An 18,096-nucleotide genomic window follows, 5' to 3' on the forward strand; every position below is an offset into this window, starting at 1 on the left:
TTCGCAAAAGGGAAGGGGTCCCTATGGGACCCCTTCCCCTTTGTGAATGGCATTAAAAACATTTTTCCAGAGCAGGCAGTGGTCAAGAAACCACTGCCTCCTCTGAAAAAATCAAACGAAAACGTTTCATTTTTTTGTTTGGTAATGCATCTCGTTTTTCTTTAAGGAAAACGGGCTGCATTACAAAAAAAAAAAAACTGCTTTATTTAAAAGCAGTCACAGACATGGTGGTCTGCTGTCTCCAGCAGGCCACCATCCCTGTGAGTGCCGCGAGTCACAAGGGGGTCGCAAATTGCGGCCCACCTCATGAATATACATGAGGTGGGCCTTTGCGACCCCCTTGCGAGTCGCAGATGGTGTCAAGGACACCATCCTACATTCCGATTTGCGACTCGCAAATTGCGAGTCGCTCTGACTCACAATTTGCAAGTCGCAAATCAGAACCTACCTACATCTGGCCACAAGTCCTTTCTGTGAACCAGAAATTAGTGGCAATAACAACCACAGCCTACTTCTGCCACAGGATCCCTTTCTTTATGGCTCCCTTAGCCGAGAGAGCCACAACTTCCTCGAGGAGAAGGGTCAGATGATGCTTCGTCATCTGGTCGTGAGATGGAGGCATGGAGGGGAAGGGTAGTCTCGAAGGGGAGGGAGTAGCCCTTTTGGGCAATCTGCAGTACCCACCCGTCTGAAGTTATGGACTGCCAGTGGAGCAGGTGATGGCAAATCCTGTCACCAACTGGGTTTCCATGGTAGTAAAGGGGCAGATTAGGAGGGTTTAGAGGCTGCTGCAATTGAGACAGTGGCAGACTGACCAGACCACTGGCCACCTGACCCACATGGTCAGTGGGTACCGTGCCTTGATCCACGCAGAGGCTGGGATGCATGTGCGGCACAGTGGCTGGGTAGGAATTGGTGTGGCTGGAAGCTCCTTCCATAACAACAAAAGGATCTAAAGGCAGATTGGGGTGGTGATGGGGGGCTGCTGCGAGGCCCAACGGGCTGGCCATAGTCTGAAAGTCCTTGAAGCGATTGAGCGCAGAATCTGTCTTGTCTCCGAACAGAAGGGTTCCATCGAAGGGCATGTCCATAAGGGAAGCTTGAATATCCCTCAAAGAGCCAGACTTCCTCAGACCAGTTGTGGCACCTCAGGGCCACTGTTGTGGAAACCACTCTGCTTAGTGAGTCGGTTATGTCAAGTCCGCACCAAATTGTGAACTTTGCTGCATCTTTCGCATCTGCAAAAGCCTGAGAGAGGACAGCCCAGGTCTCCTCCAGGACCTGTGGCAGCAATTGCGCAACCATGTCCCACAAAGTGTGGGAATGACAGCCCAAAAGGCATGCAGTGTTCATGGAATGGAATGCCAGCCTGGCAAAAGAAAACATCTTTCCAAATGAGTACAGCCTCTTGGATTCCTTATCCAACCTAGTGGTAGGGAAAGCGCATTGGGAAGTTGAGGCTTGACCACCAAGCTCTTGGGTAGGGTATTGCATGAGGAAGATTGGGGCCCCAGGTGTAGGGCAATGGTGGTAGGTAATCATCCCATGCAAAGAGCCCCCGTGCTGCATTTGGACAAGGTACCCAAGAAGGGCATCATTGAACGGGAGCAGGGATTTGGATGTGGAAGCTCCTAGTTGCAGCCCTTCTGTCAAGAGATTAGTCTTGACTGCCATTGAGGACAATTGAAGGACTAGGACCTCAGCTGCCCTTCTCACCACCATTGATAGGAAGCCCCCTCCTCCATAGCCACAGTAGGGGAATAAAGCATACCAGTATCTGGAGAGGTGTCCAGTCCACTGGCTTGCTCTAGATCCTCATGTCAGTCCATTTCCTCTTCATAGGGCTAACCTCTAGTCCAAGTGAGTAGGTCTCAGGTTCCAATGCCAGCAGAAGCCTTGGCCCCTAGATCAGAGCTAGCATCGGGCGATGTGCATCCGGCTCTGTGTCAGAGTCAGGAATGACAAAGGGGATAGCGCTGCCTGGTGGAGGCCGGCAGCGTCTGGAGTATCGGCATCGGGACCAGCGTCAGGGAAGGTCGAGATGGTACATTCAGCATTGGTACGTATTCAGGACTAGATCCTCGAGGACCCATCGGAGCCTCCTCTGACTCTGTGGGGCCTGAAGGCGCTTGGCCTCATAGAACTCTTTAAGTTGGGCAGGGAGTCACTCTGGCTCCCAGAAAGTTACGGAGGCACAGAGCTGGCCCAGGCACAGGTTCTGAATAATGAGGCCTAGAAAACCGACGCTCCCTTGTTGCATTGGCTGACGAATGAGGAGAAATCAAAGACTGCTTCAACTTCTTGCTCTTCTTCTTGTGCTTCTACTTGCCTGATGGTTCCAAGGACTTAGAATAGAACAATGACTTTGAGCTCTGCAATCAGTCCCGCAACCTTCCCCTCAACTAGGGCCTTGACCTGTGTGGAGTCGCATGCCAGGCCGCCATCAGCTTTAAGAACCACTCTCTCAAAGCCTTTGGATACATGACTCGGCAATCGGAGCTCGACTTCAGGTCGTGGTCGCGCTCCAAACACCACAGACAGATGAGGTGCGGCTCCGTCACAGACATCGGCCAGTGACAGGCTCTGCAGGGCTTAAATTAAATTGTTGACAAATAGTCGAAAAAGTCCACTCAAAAACTGACTGAGGATTAGCTCTCCTCTTGGATCGGCACTGGGTGGCGTGGAAAGAAAAGAACTGACACTAGTGTGCCTGGGTGGTGCCTATACAGGTACTGCAATGTCACTTCTGGCGCAAACGACACCGATGATGAACATGGAGCCGAGCAGGGGTACTGCTCACGAAAAATCTTCAGGATCCAGTTTGACACCTGGGGAGAATTCAAAGGTAAGGAACCTGCAGCTAGAAGTCTCTATCAGATTAGGTGAACAGTCTGCCTGCTGCATGAGTACCATCACACCACTGCTACAGTAAGGACAGCTACTCAGCTGAAGGGGTGGAAGCATAAATTAGTGGCTGGGACAGTATCAGGAGCTTTAGGCTGCACTCAAATGAAGCAGTAACCTCATTATCATAGCAACAAGAGTGAATATACAACATAAGTAATTCAAACACCAAAAAGGAGATTATGTAACTGCTGAAGTGAATGTCTTGTAAAGTTCACCCTTAACAACTGACTGCCAGTATTGATTAGGGGAGGAACATGGGATCCCTTTATATAACCCTTGTATAGCATGGCACAATATGGGAGTGAGGATAGGTTTCCCAGATAGTGAAATTGTATTATCTGCATTCCTGTGACTGAAAAGCGTAGACACAGACACTGAAATACAATGAAGACTTTGTAAGCAAGCGTAAGGAAATGCCTCCTTGGCATGGTTACCCCCTGACTTTTTGCCTTTGCTGATGCCAAGTTATGATTTGAAAGTGTGCTGAGGCCTGCTAACCAGGCCCCAGCACCAGTGTTCTTTCCCTAACCTGTACCTTTGTCTCCACAATTGGCACAACCCTGGCATCCAGGTAAGTCCCTTGTAACTGGTACCCCTGGTACCAAGGGCCCTGATGCCAGGGAAGGTCTCTAAGGGCTGCAGCATGTCTTATGCCACCCTAGGGACCCCTCACTAAGCACAGACACACTGCTTGTCAGCTTGTGTGTGCTGATGGGGAGAAAATGACTAAGTCGACATGGCACTCCCCTCAGAGTGCCATGCCAACCTCACACTGCCTGTGGCATAGGTAAGTCACCCCTCTAGCAGGCCTTACAGCCCTAAGGCAGGGTGCACTATACCACAGGTGAGGGCATATGTGCATGAGCACTATGCCCCTACAGTATCTAAGAAAAACCTTAGATATTGTAAGTGCAGGGTAGTCATAAGAGTATATGGTCTAGGAGTCTGTCAAACACAAACTCCACAGCACCATAATGGCTACACTGAAAACTGGGAAGTTTGGTATCAAACTTCTCAGCACAATAAATGCACACTGATGCCAGTGTACACTTTATTGTGAACTACACCCAGAGGGCATCTTAGAGATGCCCCCTGAAAACATACCCAACTTCCAGTGTGGGTTGACTAGTTTTGCCAGCCTGCCACACACCAGACATGTGGCTGGCCACATGGGGAGAGTGCCTTTGTCACTCTGTGGCCAGTAACAAAGCCTGTACTAGGTGGAGGTGCTTCACACCTCCCCCTGCAGGAACTGTGACACCTGGCGGTGAGCCTCAAAGGCTCACCCCCTTTGTTACAGCGCCACAGAGCATCCCAGCTAGTGGAGATGCCCGCCCCTCCGGCCACTGCCCCCACTTTTGGCGGCAAGGCTGGAGGAGATAATGAGGAAAACAAGGAGGAGTCATTTCCCAGTCAGGACAGCCCCTAAGGTGTCCTGAGCTGAGGTGACTCTGACTTTTAGAAATCCTCCATCTTGCAGATGGAGGATTCCCCCAATAGGATTAGGGATGTGCCCCCCTCCCCACAGGGAGGAGGCACAAAGAGGGTGTAGCCACGCCATCCTCAGGGCCAGTTGCCATTGGCTACTGCCCTCCCAGACCTAAACACACCCCTAAATTGAGTATTTAGGGGCTCCCAGAACCAAGGAAGATAGATTCCTACAACCTAAGAAGAAGAAGGACTGCTGACCTGAAGCCCTGCAGAGAAGACTGAGACAACAACTGCTTTGGCCCCAGCCCTACCGGTCTGTCTCCCCACTTCGAGAAAAACTGCAACAGCGACGCATCCGACAGGGTCCAGCGACCTCTGAAGCCTCAGAGGACTACCCTGCATCTAAAAGGACCAAGAAGCTCCCGAGAACAGCGGCCCTGTTCAACAAACCTGCAACTTTGCAACAAAGAAGCAACTTTTAAAGACCACACCTTTTCCGCCGGAACCGTGAGACTTTCCACTCTGCACCTGACGCCCCGGCTCGACCTGCGGAAAACTAACACCACAGGGAGGACTCCCCGGCGACTGCGAGCCCGTGAGTAGCCAGAGGTGACCCCCCTGAGCTCCCACAGCAACGCCTGCAAAGGGAATCCAGAGGCTCCCCCTGACCGCGACTGCCTGCTTCAAGGAACCCGATGCCTGGAAAACACACTGCACCCGCAGGACCTGAAGGAACCGAACTCCAGTGCAGGAGTGACCCCCAGGTGGCCCTCTTCCTAGCCCAGGTGGTGGCTACCCCGAGGAGCCCCCCCTGTGCCTGCCTGCATCGTTGAAGAGACCCCCGGGTCTCCCCATTGATTCCTATAGGAAACCCGACGCCTGTTTGCACTCTGCACCCGGCCGCCCCTGTGCCGCTGAGGGTGTACTTTCTGTGCCTGCTTGTGTCCCCCCCGGTGCCCTACAAAACTCCCCTGGTCTTCCCTCCGAAGTCACGGGTACTTACCTGCTGGCAGACTGGAACCGGGGCACCCCTATTTCCATTGAAGCCTATGTGTTTTGGGCACCACTTTGACCTCTGCACCTGACCGGCCCTGAGCTGCTGGTGTGGTAACTTTGGGGTTGCCTTGAACCCCCAACGGTGGGCTACCTTGGACCCAACTTTGAACCCTGTAGGTGTTTTACTTACCTGTGAACTTAACATTTACTTACCTCCCCCAGGAACTGTTGATTTTTGCAGTGTCCACTTTTAAAATAGCTTATTGCCATTTTTGCCAAAACTGTACATGCTATTGTGATTATTCAAAGTTCCTAAGATACCTGAGTGAAATACCTTTCATTTAAAGTATTGTTTGTAAATCTTGAACCTGTGGTTCTTAAAATAAACTAAGAAAATATATTTTTCTATATAAAAACCTATTGGCCTGGAATTTGTCTTTGAGTGTGTGTTCCTCATTTATTGCCTGTGTGTGTACAACAAATGCTTAACACTACCCTCTGATAAGCCTACTGCTCGACCACACTACCACAAAATAGAGCATTAGAATTATCTCTTTTTGCCACTATCTTACCTCTAAGGGGAACCCTTGAACTCTGTGCACACTATTTCTTACTTTGAAATAGTATATACAGAGCCAAATTCCTACAGCAAGTGACTACAGATTAGACTTCCTGAAGATATGCCCTTTGGTAGGGGTGGGAGTTCTGTTCTGCACAGTAAAGGAGGCCTTTTAGGTGATGCCCAACCTTTTTGTCTTGATTGATCATACGATCAGTTTGGCTCATGACAGAAGTGCAAAAACTGCATACCTTTCTATGTCTCTGAAGTAGTACAGGTAAGGTAGCTGTCATATGCTGGACACAAGATCTCTTTTGAAGTTTAAAATTTCAGTAACTTTATAAAGAGTCATTCAATGCAGGATATAGTATTTTATGTGTCCTTATGCCTTGATTGAGAGTGATGATAAATGAAGTGTTGTCAGTGGGTAGAAAGTTCCTTCACATCCGAGATGTGTTCTTCCGAAGGTTGCAATTCACCATATTGTGTTGTCTTGTAGTTTATGTTTTAAGATGAGTCTTGGTAAGCTTCGTTGTCATTGAGGGGTTGTAAGATTTTCCTCAGTGTGACTGCTGTGTTGTCCTTGTGCTGTGTATCATTGTGATGGGGAGTTTGAGGTCTGTTGCCTGGTTGAGCTATTCACTGCCTGTCTAAGTAATAGGCGTGCATTCACGCTTTTGTTTGTTATTATGGGCGAGCGCAAAGCGCTCCGTACCATTCTGTAATCTCTCTTCGGGCTTCAAACCACTCCCAGGTCACGTCAGTCACTTACATTGGTTCGTGGGCTTGCCTTTTAAAATCCACTTGCTCTCATTTGTGAAAGGCATGCACACGTCATGCCTTTTCCGGTGTTTAGCCCACCTACACATCACCAGTAAACTACTAAAAACATACGAGGCTCGATGTTTTCAGCCTGGTGTCAGGACTATTTTATCTGTTTATTTTCCATGCAGCGCTAATTTGAGCAAATGCGAGACCCATTGCATTGAAAATGCTTGTTATTTTAATCTGAGCGCGATCCTTTCTCCTTGCAGCAATACCAGCCCATTGGTTGTTTGAAAACAGACTTCCCAGGAAGGAGCTAATCTTTTTCATTGCCTTTTTCAGGAACATTTATTTCCCTGTCTGAAACGAGGTTCAGCACATTACGAGGCCACCTCTCTGATAGCCTGCCGTCACTATGGCATCTGTCAGAGGAGGGCAACCTCCAGAGTGGGAAAGAGCACGTCATGAGAGTCGTCACCGATTTTATGGCGAGCTTTACTCACCAAAGTCATCAGAGAGATCCCAGGTGTACAGTTTCCTAAAGGGCATCTCAAAGTCACTGAGTCCAGAAGAGAGAGAGGGCCTGAACGCACCCTTCACCCAGGAAGAGCTGCAATTGGCGGCACTTTGGCGCTCATTACAACCCTGGCGGTCAAAGACCGCCAGGGCTGTTTTGGAGTTTGTACCGCCAACAGGCTGGCGGTACAAACTTGGGCATTACGACCGCGGCAGAAGCACTGCGGTCGCACCGCCACTTTTGTCCCAGCGGTTTCCCGCCACTTTTGTCCCGGCGGTTGTAATCCCCCAGGGCAGCGCTGCTTGCAGTGCTGCCCAGGGGATTACGAGACCCCCTCCTGCTAGCCTTTTCATGGTGGTATGAACCGCCATGAAAAGGCTGGCAGAAAGGGGAGTCGCGGGCCCCCTGCCACGGTCCCATGGAGCTTTTCACTGTGTGAGAGACAGTGAAAAGAGCGACGGGTGCAACTGCACCCGTCGCACAGCCGCAACACTGCCGGCTCCATTTGGAGCCGGCTCCCGTGTTGCAGCCGAGATCCCCGCTGGGCAGAAACCAGGTTTCCGGCGGCCAGCCCAGCGGGGATCTCAAAATAGACCCCGCTGGAGTGCGGCTGCATTGGCGGCCGCCCGGCGGTTTCAACTTGGCGGGCGGGGGTTGCTGCCCGCCAAATTTGAAATGAGGGCCTTTATGTTGAACTGTGGGACCTGATCGGGCCAGACTTGCTGGACCTCTACGGGGAAGTGGTGGGCAAGGGCAGTATGCTACAATCCCTGCGTGAGGGCATGATAACACTTTTATACAAACAGAGGGGAGAGAAGGAGGACCTCAAGAACTGGAGGCCCATCTCTCTCCTCAATGTGGACTATAAACTCCTAACAAAGACAATGGCCAACCGCCTAAAGAAAGTGATAGAGAAGATAGTCCACCCTGAACAGACCTGTGGGATACTGGGTCGACAGATCGCGGACAGCCTGGTCCTGGTTCGAGACACGATCGAGTACATCAAGAGGCGAAAGGTTCAGATGGCCTTGGTCAGTCTAGACCAGGAAAAGGCCTTTGACCGCATCTCCCATGAGTTCACGCAAAGGACACTCAGATCGCTGGGACTGGGCGACTTCTTCAGTGACATGGTGACCGCAATGTATAGAGACATCTCTAGCACAGCATTGGTCAATGGTTGGTCCCCATCCTGTCAGGTGTTATGCAGGGCTGTCCACTCTCACCCCTTCTGGCAATTTCTGTTATAGAGCTCCTCGCCAAACGCATCAGACAGAACAGAGACATCAGAGGAGTGACAGTGCCAGGAAGCAAAGGGAAGGGCGAAGTAAAGTGCTCCCTCTACATGTACAACGTCTCAGTATTCTGTGCGGATGGACGCTCTATAAAAGAACTGGAGAAGACTTGTATCGAGTTTTGGAAGGCGTCAGGAGCAAAGATAAACAGCGCCAAGTCAGAAACCCTACTCCTCGGCCACTGGACCCCCACCAGAGACCCACTGCCATTCCCCATCAAGCAGGACTTCCTGAAGGTCCTTGGAGTCTGGTTTGGCTGAGAAGGCGCAGCGTAGAGATCATGGGAAGAAAGACTGGTGAAGACGAAACAGAAGCTGAGACTCTGGAGCCTCCATGAGCTGACAATTGAAGGGAAGTCTTTGGTCCTGCGGAACGAGACCCTACCAGTGCTCCAGTACGTCGCACAAGTGTGGCCAGTGCAGCCTCGAACGGCCAAGGCCATCACGAGAATGATCTTCTGTTTCATCTGGAACTCCAAGATGGATATAGTGAAGAGGGAGGTGATGTTCAAAACCCACGTCAAGGGAGGCAAAGGAGTGCCGGACATAGCCACCATCCTGAGGGGAACCTTCGTATGTCACTGCGTGAGGAACACCCTGAGGTCAGAAGACGAAAGCCATGTCGGCTTCCTGATGGCACATTTTTTCCTGCTGCCAACGTGGAGGCGAATTGGATGGGCAGAGTGGGAGAGCGCCATCCCCTACAACTGGGAAACCCCATGGTTTTATAAAGAAGTGGAGAAGTTCATTAAGGAGCACGGTCTGGTGGCTACCGCCCCGACACAGTGGACTCCAAAGATCGTCCAACGACAGATCCGTGCGAGGGACGTCAGTGAAACAATCGGTGCCCTCCCCTCTGCCACAACATACCACATCTGGGGAAATGTAGCCTATAAGCGCCTGACCAACCACCACAAAGACATCACATGGATGGCCTCCAAGGAGGCCTGCTGGTAAAAGCCTTCATGCATGCAAGAGGGCTCAACCGACACAAGTCCTGCCCTAGTGGATGCACCGCAGATAAGATGACCTACCATCTCTTCTGGGAATATGCTTACACCCAGGACCTTCTGAAGGCCCTAAGCACGGAGCCTGGGGCCTGGATACCAACACCATGCATCACTGCAGACTCGGTAATGTATTGTTTGTTCTCTGGTTCCCACACACTGGAGACTCCTGTGCTGTTTTAAAGATGTTCTTCTATTTTCCAGAAATTGCCTGGTAGTAGGGATGAAGGAGACATTGACCCTGAGCTGCCGGAAGATGATCCACAGCCTCCTGCGTGACTACGCAGCACTGGACCGATCAGACGATGACAGCAACAACGAAAACTGACAGGGCCCGCTACCCCGGGGAGCCCAGAAAGACCACTAACCTGTTGTCTCTTTTTCTCTTCAGGACCTGAAAGGCGAACGGAGAGGACTCAGATGAAGACAGGTGTAGTAAATGTGAAATGATGATGCAATGTAATGTATTGTTTTGACTAACGTGACCTTGTTTCTTAACAGGTAAAAGGTCAAAGGGATAGCTTGTACACATGTTGTCAAGTTTGTTACCTACGACTTACGATCAAATAGGTATTTGTGTACGATGATGATTGTACGTATCTGAACCAAAGCATGAGTTCCTGACACGAAAAAAAAAAAAAGATAATCTGTCCGCCTCTTGCGCTGCTCGGGCTGGCACTTTCCACTTTTGGGAAGCTTTACTTTGCCAGAATGCCTCATCCGTGGCTGGTTGGCTGCTGAACAACTACTTAGCAGAAGCAAAATTCCTATAGCGTAACATATACATGTATAAATTGATTTAGCTTCTCAAGCTTATCCCCTCCTGACTTCACCCCCTTGTCTCTGCCAAACGTGCCCCGCCGGTTTATAGGTTCCCAGAATATTTTTTTTTTTCAATTTTAGCACTGCCTACATGTATTTATTCATATTAAATGACAACGCTACCAAATATCGACTTTGCTAGCTCCATAGATTCAAGGCTTGTGGCATGAAGCTCCGCTGGTTGCTTACTCCAGCTTGCTTGCTAAGTTAACATTGCTATATTAAGTCTGAGATTGAGGGGACTTAGCATTATTATGCAGGGGGTGGGGGCTCAGCATGAAGAGCACAAACAGTTTAGACCGTGTGCTCCTCTCACACACCTGCCCCGCTGCCAGGCAGAGACAGCCGAAGCATCATATTGACAGGCATTAAATGGAGAGCGTGCTAGGTCACCGGACTTAGGGGCATCCCAATCAAAGGAGGGGGCAGAGGCACAGTGGAGAGCAACTGTCCTCATTTCTAACACTGTGCCGCCACGCTCGCAGGGGTGGGGACACGGCTGGCATTTGCGCTGTCTCAGTACGTCCAGGCGCCCTTGTGTCTTGCAAGAGTCAGTCTGCATTAACTTATTGGCGCGGCCTTGCCGGGCCGCAGAGCGAGAAGCGCCTGGAGTCTGACGAGAGACAGAACAGCGGGGATGGAGAGGCTGTATAAAGATGTCTCACCTCTGTGAAGCAGGTAATATCTCTCTCTCATTCTGTATAGCTATCTGTCTCTCTATCTCTCTTCCTCTCTCTGTCCCCCTTTCTGTCCCCCTCCGTCACTCTTCCCCCCCTCTGCCTCCCTCTCTCTCTTTCACCGTCACACTCTCACTCACTCTTTCACAGCCTGCCCCTCTGCCTGCCTTCCTCTGGCTCTCACTCTCTCTTCATCTAGCTCCCTCTCTGTTTTACATACACTCTCTCTCTCTCTCACACATAGAGTCTGCCTCCTTCTCCCTCACTCTCTTACCCTATCTGCCTTCCTCTCTCTGTCTCACACACTGTTTGCCTCTCTCTTGCTATAGTTCTTTCTGTCTCCCCCTCTCCCTCTCTTTCAAGCACTCTGTCTGCCTCCCTCTCTCACTCTCTGTCTCTCACACTGTCTACCTCCCTCTCTCTCTCTCTCTCTCTCTCTCTCTCTCTCTCTCTCTCTCTCTCTCTCTTTCAAGCACTGTCTGCCTCCCTCTCTCTCGCCGTCTCTCACAATGTCTGCCTCCCTCCTTCTCTTTCTGTTATACTGTCTGCCTCCCTCTCTCTTTCCTGTTCTGTCTTCCTCCCTCTCTCTATCTTTAAAGCACTGCCTGCCTCTCTCTCTCGCTCTCTCTCACACTATCTGCCTCCCTCTTCTCTCTCTCTCTTTCAAGCACTGTCTGCCTCTCTCTCTCACAATGTCTGCCTCTCTCTTGCACTGTCTCTCACACTGTCTGCCTCCCTCTCTTTCCCTCTTTCTCTCTCTCTCTTTCAAGCATTGTCTGCCTCTCTCTCTCGCACTGTCTCTCACATGGTCTGCCTCCCTCTCTCTCTCGCTCTATTTCACTCTGCCCTTTCATCTCTCCCTTAATCTGTTTCTCCCCTTTCTCATTTACTTCCAGTCTCCTCGTTGTAGCTGGGTCGATTTTCTGCCCTTTCAAGGTTCCTGGGGCTATTTTAATCCTTCTTTTTGTCTTTAAAACAGAGACAAAGGGTGAAGACAGAGAGAGAAAACCTCTTGCTTCCGCCTTTCCAATCTTTTTGTCTCATTTATAAACTCTTGTTTTTTCTCTCTCTCACTGGCCCCTTCCATCTCCCTTTCTCTTGGCCTCTCTCTGATGTTCTCAATCTGTCCCAGTCTACACACCTATATACGGTATATCTAGCTCATTGTGATCTACTTTCCCATTGCAATTTTCCACTTTGCGTTTTCTTTATTTCTTTCCTTCTCATTATCTTCCTCTCTCTCATTGTTTCCCTCATTCATTTGCCTTAAAATAATCTCCTGGCAGAGACAAGAGCAGTGTAACAGAGAACATGGGAACAAAATAACTGAGCCACTGTCGCTCCTCTGCCACAGACACGATGTGTGAGCCCGAGCAAGACCATCACTCGTAATGATCTTATGGACTTAGGGGTGGTTGGGGCAGTTGAGAACTACCAGAGCTATCAGTCTGACCAACTCAAACCCTCTCCATCTGCCACAAGTTTATAGCACGTGGGTAGTGTTACATGGAATCAAACTTCTTGCCTGCAGGGTGTACAAAGACCTTTGCAGCAAGTGCATTGACCCACTCAGCTACGTTACTAGGTTTCAAACCTGTGACCTGCATGTTATACTCTGATCTCTGCAGCAAGTGTAGTGGACCACTGACCAATGAATGTGGTGAATTTTACCTGAGCTCTTCCTGTTACACACAGACCTCTGCAGCGAGTGTGTTGACCCACTGAGCTATATTACTACGATTCAAATCTGTACCTGCATGTTACACTCCAATCTCTGCAGCAGGTGCATTGACAACTGAGCAATCAATATGGTGGAATTTTACTTGTGGCCTTCAGTTTACATCAAGATATCTGCTGGAAGGCAGTTGACCCACTGAGCTATGTTATTATGACTTTAAGTCCGCGACCTGCAGGATACGCACAGATCTCTATAGCAAGTGTATTGCACCAGTGACATATGCAGTGGCTTTTAACCTGAAATCTTCAGTTTCTACCCAGATTTCTCTTTCAGGCACATTAACTCGCAGAGTCATCTCATGGGTTAAAAAAGAACGGGTGATGAGGGCCATCCCTACACCTTAATGCCCAAACCATTACTGTCCTTATAACCTCAGATTCTTACCCCATGGGGCAGGCAACCCGTTTATTTCTCATTCAAAACAATTTATACGCTTCATGGAAATATTATATAACAATGCTTAGTATATTTACTGATGCATTTATGTATGCAAGGACTGAGAACTGTGTATATTTTCAAATTTACCCTTTACCATGATTTATGGTGGCAACTTTTAAACCAGTTTATTTTGACAAAGTTCATTAGATTTCTTCTTTATTGCAAATGCTTGACTGCGCCTGTAATTTTGATTATTCAGCCATTTATAAAATAAAGAAAAATAGAAAATTCAGAGAGCTCAGTGGGTCTTAATGCACTTGCTGCAGAGATTTGTGTGTTACAGGTCACGCATGGCAACAAGGCCTCTCCCTCTGAAAAAGAATGCAGGTAGCAATGGGTCAACTGCACTGTCAGTGCCATAAAGCTGCAGTGCTTAAGCAGTAAGCACTATGTATCGCATTTTGCTAAATTTCTGAAACTGACTTCTGCTTAATGTTGTGTGTGTGTTTTTCACTCGGTAAAGTCCAGTCAATTCCTAAAAGTTGTCAAGGGGCTTAAACCTGGGAATCGCGCTGCTAGGGCTGTCGCTTTCCACTTTTGGGAAGTTAACTTTCCCAGAATGCCTCATCCATGACTGGTCGGATGCTGCCCAACTACTTAGCAGAAGCAAAAAACAAATAAATTAAAAAATATATTGCTCTAACACGTTCACACTGCAGTGCTCTAAAACTTTTCCACTTTAACTGTGTCTGAAGAATAGCGGGTTGAGACAAAACGGATAACCCAGTGAGCCCTTCCTTTCTCCTCATTGGAGTGAGAACCCTCTTTAGTCAGCGATCTTCTAAGAGGATGACATTGGGAGGAGGGGGTTTTGCTACTGAATCTGAAAGAGTTTTTACTGTAAAATGTACAGCATTTGTGTAGTGCATTTTTACAATTTTAACAATATGTGTGCCATAATCTGCCACTACAGCGGTCTCAGTGCTATTCCAGCAGCGGCCATGCTTTTACCGCCGTGGCAGTGCCATGACAGCAGTTACAATGACAAAGTTGACCAATGTATGTGGAAAAACAAGTCCAGTTCTGAATTTACATTGCCAGTAGCTCAAACTCAAGCAAATGTAAGACCTATTGCATTGCAAATGCTTGTTTTTATCTACCTGTGACATGAATCTCAATGTTCCTTGTTTTTTTGTGAGTAAGGGAGGTATGTAGTATCCTAGTGGCCACCATGCCCTGGTTGACTGTGCTAGTGTATGGAGTGTTATTAGGGTGCACAATGTTCTCTTCCATAGGTTCCACCAACATCTTTCAGAAGGGAGAGAATACCAGGAAGGAGAGTTGGAACTATCAGTACAATGCCCCCAGGTGGGGTTTAGTAGTACTCAAGTACTCGAACCACTTACGTAAATTGAAAGCTGAGAATAAACCTACTTATGTTGTACTTGGATAGAAGAAGAAGACTTGATTTGCCTTTATCGAACCTGAGCATCATGGTTTCCAACAAGTGCAGAAAGAAGCAGAGCTGCATAAGGATCTACATAATCTTATTTATGATGGGGGTTCTTCAGATTAAAAGTAATCATTTGCCCATTGTGCTACCGCAACATTAGTCCTGACCAAAAAATGCTGCCTTCTGTAAACTAATTATCATTAATCACCCATTAAATTACTCATGTATGAGTCTCTGTTTCACAACTGGCAAATGTAATCACAAACAGTAGTGTATATACACTACATCACTGTATACTATATATAGCATGCACTGTAGGGAATTAGAGTAACTTATTACCCTAAAATATCCATTTTCTGGTGGAACAGGATTACTACATCCAGAGGGGACTTCTGATTCATCACCTTCCTTCTCCTTATGTTCTTCATCATCATTAATGCATGGAGCACCCCTGAAAAACAAAGCAAACCTTTAGAAATGTCTTGATTGTTGTGCTTTGTTAGTATATTTATGTCGCAGGAAAGGCTAACATCAGGTCTTATATTAGGAAGACGAATAAGAGGACAATGATTCAATAGCGGATAGTGTCGTGGATAACATGTTGACAATAAATGTATGTCTTGGCTTCGAGGGCTCCCTACCATATACTGCCTTTTTAATTACCTGTCTCAACCACGCTTCCCTATGTTTTCATATTTCTGGTTTGGCCGATTGTGCTAGGAGAGCTCCTGCTATGGAAGACGGATCTGCCAAAGATTGCCAACTTAACTCAACTTACTCAGTAGTATTTGTGGACTTTCCATAACTGGCATATCTCCCATCATTTCAGAGTCAGTTATTGGTGTAGCATTTCCCTCATCTCTGCTACCTCCACAAATACAACAGAAACAGTAGAAATGTCCTTATCCAGGACACACTGTGGTCTAAAGCTGCATGACAAAATGGCAATATTTAAGGAAGCTACAGAATTGACCTGATGGGAGCCTTCTCGTTGTAGTGTAATTAGACCATTTCTGAGGAAACTGGCTATGGATAAAACTCTGTGCATTTTAATAAACTTCCCTTGACATTTATGGCATGCTGTGTTGGCATAGTTCGCTTCTGGCACTGGGTTCATGTTGCGTTGTATCTTTCCACCAAGCATCACTCTTTTCCATGCTAAATTGAGTACCATGACGATGTGCTGTCAGAAAGAGCATTCAGTGCCATTTGATATCATAAGCAACCCACTAACCATGTCACCACCTTGATTTCAGTTGCGTCCTACACCTCAAACTCAAACAACACAAAGCACCTGGGTTCCAAGCTAAAAGCTGTGAAAACATCCACTGAATTGATTTTTAAGAAACATTAGTGAAAAATGAGTCCCCAGAATCTTCTGAAACTGCATGATATTTGGCAGATATATGAGTAATCGAAATTCCAAATACAGGCTAACTGAACAGAAAACCACCCACTCACCACTCTCTTTCCTTAAACATGCATTTGAAAAATACACTATTAGCAATTGTGTGGCCAATCTAAGTTATCAACTGGTTTACAAGGCTTGGTCTAGTCCTTGAGATGCTGGAAGGCTATCTTGTGAGGAGGAAGAACGAAAAATGACAGGAAATCAATGTGAATTCCATGGTCTTCATGTATCTTTTTACAGCTTTTGTTCATCCAGTTGCTCTGGCGCCCAGCAAATCCTCTGCAGACGACTTACAGGCAGATGAGTATATGAAAACTCAGAAAGCCCATCAAGGCATTTATTCAGCTAAAAATAGCTACTAAATAACAGGAGGGATAGTAAGGGACATGGGGATAATTTTCCAATTTCAGTTTTTAGGCTGAAGCCTACCAGATAGTGCAAATGTCTGGTTTGCAAAGATTTCTTGGGAACATTTGGAAGCTTCCCTGGAAATCCATTTGGCCCGCTGCTTGCCGTTGCTATTGCATTTTGTAACTCACAATTGCTTGCCTTCTATTTGCTGGCTTTATTTGTTTTAGGTTGACCAGTATGTCTTTGTCCCTCCTGTGGAGTATAACATGTTTACTGTTTTCTTCCACAAGTGCGTGCTTTTTCTAAAGGGGCCGTTAAATTTTGTTCTTTTCTTGCAACATTATCTGTCCATTCAAAGAAAGAGGTTAAATGTCAAGCTCCATCTTCTGACAGAACTTGGTGTTTACTTTTCTTTCTCTGATTTTACAGTGAGATGATTTATGTGACAATCAGGCTGGGTACTGGGGGTGTGCTGGAGGAAGGCTGTACAATTTTAAAACAATCAAAACAAATCAGCACACTAGGTGATGCCATTTGCACACATAAAACAGTGTGTCTGTGCAAAAGTAATGGTCGTTTCAATTGAAAATATGTTGTCTTCAATGGCAGTGGGCTACCATACCCTCTACTCCACAACACTATACTGCCCTTTATGCCACACTATTCTGCTATACGTCACTCCACGTCACCCTAGGCCACTCCACTCCACTGTACTCTACTCTTTGCCACTCTACTCTGCCATTTTCTGCCTTTAATTACCTGATACAGGCTTGAGATCTGGAGGGCGATAGAGTGCAGATGAAGAAGGACCTTCACCCAAAGGTCTGACCAGAAAGTCTGGGGATGACCTCAGATGACAAATGCTCTCAATGAAAAAGTAGATGGTCGACTCCAGGGCTGTACTGTCACCTTGCTAGCTCCAGCAGGCACACAACCTGAGTGTACAAAATCCTACTGTTAGACTTGGCATCCTTGGCATGGTCTCCCCTAACTTTTTGCTTCTGTTTCTCAGGTTGTTGATGTGTGCTGGACTCTGTTTTTGCTGTTTTTGTTACTCTGGACATTTTACCACTGCTACCCAGTGCTAAAGTGCAACTGCTTCTATGTAAAATATATGTGTAATTGGATTTCCAGGATTGGCATATTTGATTTACTTGTAAATCCTTAGTACAGTTCACTAGAGGTGCCCAGGGCCTGTAAATCAAATGCTACCAGTGGGCCTGCAGCACTGGTTGTGCCACCCACATTAGTAGCCCTGTAAACATTGCTCAGACCTGCCCCTGCAGTGTCTGTGTGTGCAGTTTTAAACTGCCAATTCGACTTGGCAAGTGTACCCACTTGCCAGGCCTAAACCTTCCATTTTCTTACATGTAAGACATCTCTAAGGTAGGCCCTAGGTAGCCCCATGGGCAGTGTGCAGTGTATGTTTAAGGTAGGACATATACTAATGTGTTTTATATGTCCTGACAGTGAAATACTGTCAAATTCGTTTTCACTGTTGCAAGGCCTATCTCTCTCATAGGTTAACATGGGGGCTACCTTTAAATATGATTAAAGTATAGATTCCCTTTGGGAGCACATGGACATATGGAGTTTGGGGTCTCTGAACTCACAATTTAAAAATATATCTTTTAATAAAGTTGGTTTTGAGATTGTGTGTTTGAAAATTCCACTTTTAGAAAGTAGGCATTTTCTTGCTTAAACCATTCTGTGACTGCCTGTTTGTGGATCCCCCTGTCTGGGCTAGTTTGACAGTTGGGCTGTTCGCACCTCACTCTAGACAGTGACACAAA

At 47.5% G+C, this 18,096-nt stretch overlaps 1 protein-coding gene across 2 annotated transcripts in view; it reads right to left on the bottom strand.

Moving 5' to 3' along the window:
* LOC138283476 (complement component C6-like) overlaps nt 1-18,096 on the bottom strand; it is a 337,439-nt gene that overhangs the window by 64,032 nt on the left and 255,311 nt on the right. For both annotated transcript variants that reach the window (XM_069221431.1, XM_069221430.1), the window contains one exon: nt 14,881-14,992. In XM_069221431.1, coding sequence (XP_069077532.1) covers nt 14,881-14,992 — 112 coding nt within the window. The remainder of the gene's footprint in view (nt 1-14,880; nt 14,993-18,096) is intronic.

This window comes from Pleurodeles waltl, chromosome 1_1 (genome assembly GCF_031143425.1).
Source record: "Pleurodeles waltl isolate 20211129_DDA chromosome 1_1, aPleWal1.hap1.20221129, whole genome shotgun sequence".
In the NCBI taxonomy this organism is placed as follows: Eukaryota; Metazoa; Chordata; class Amphibia; order Caudata; family Salamandridae; genus Pleurodeles; species Pleurodeles waltl.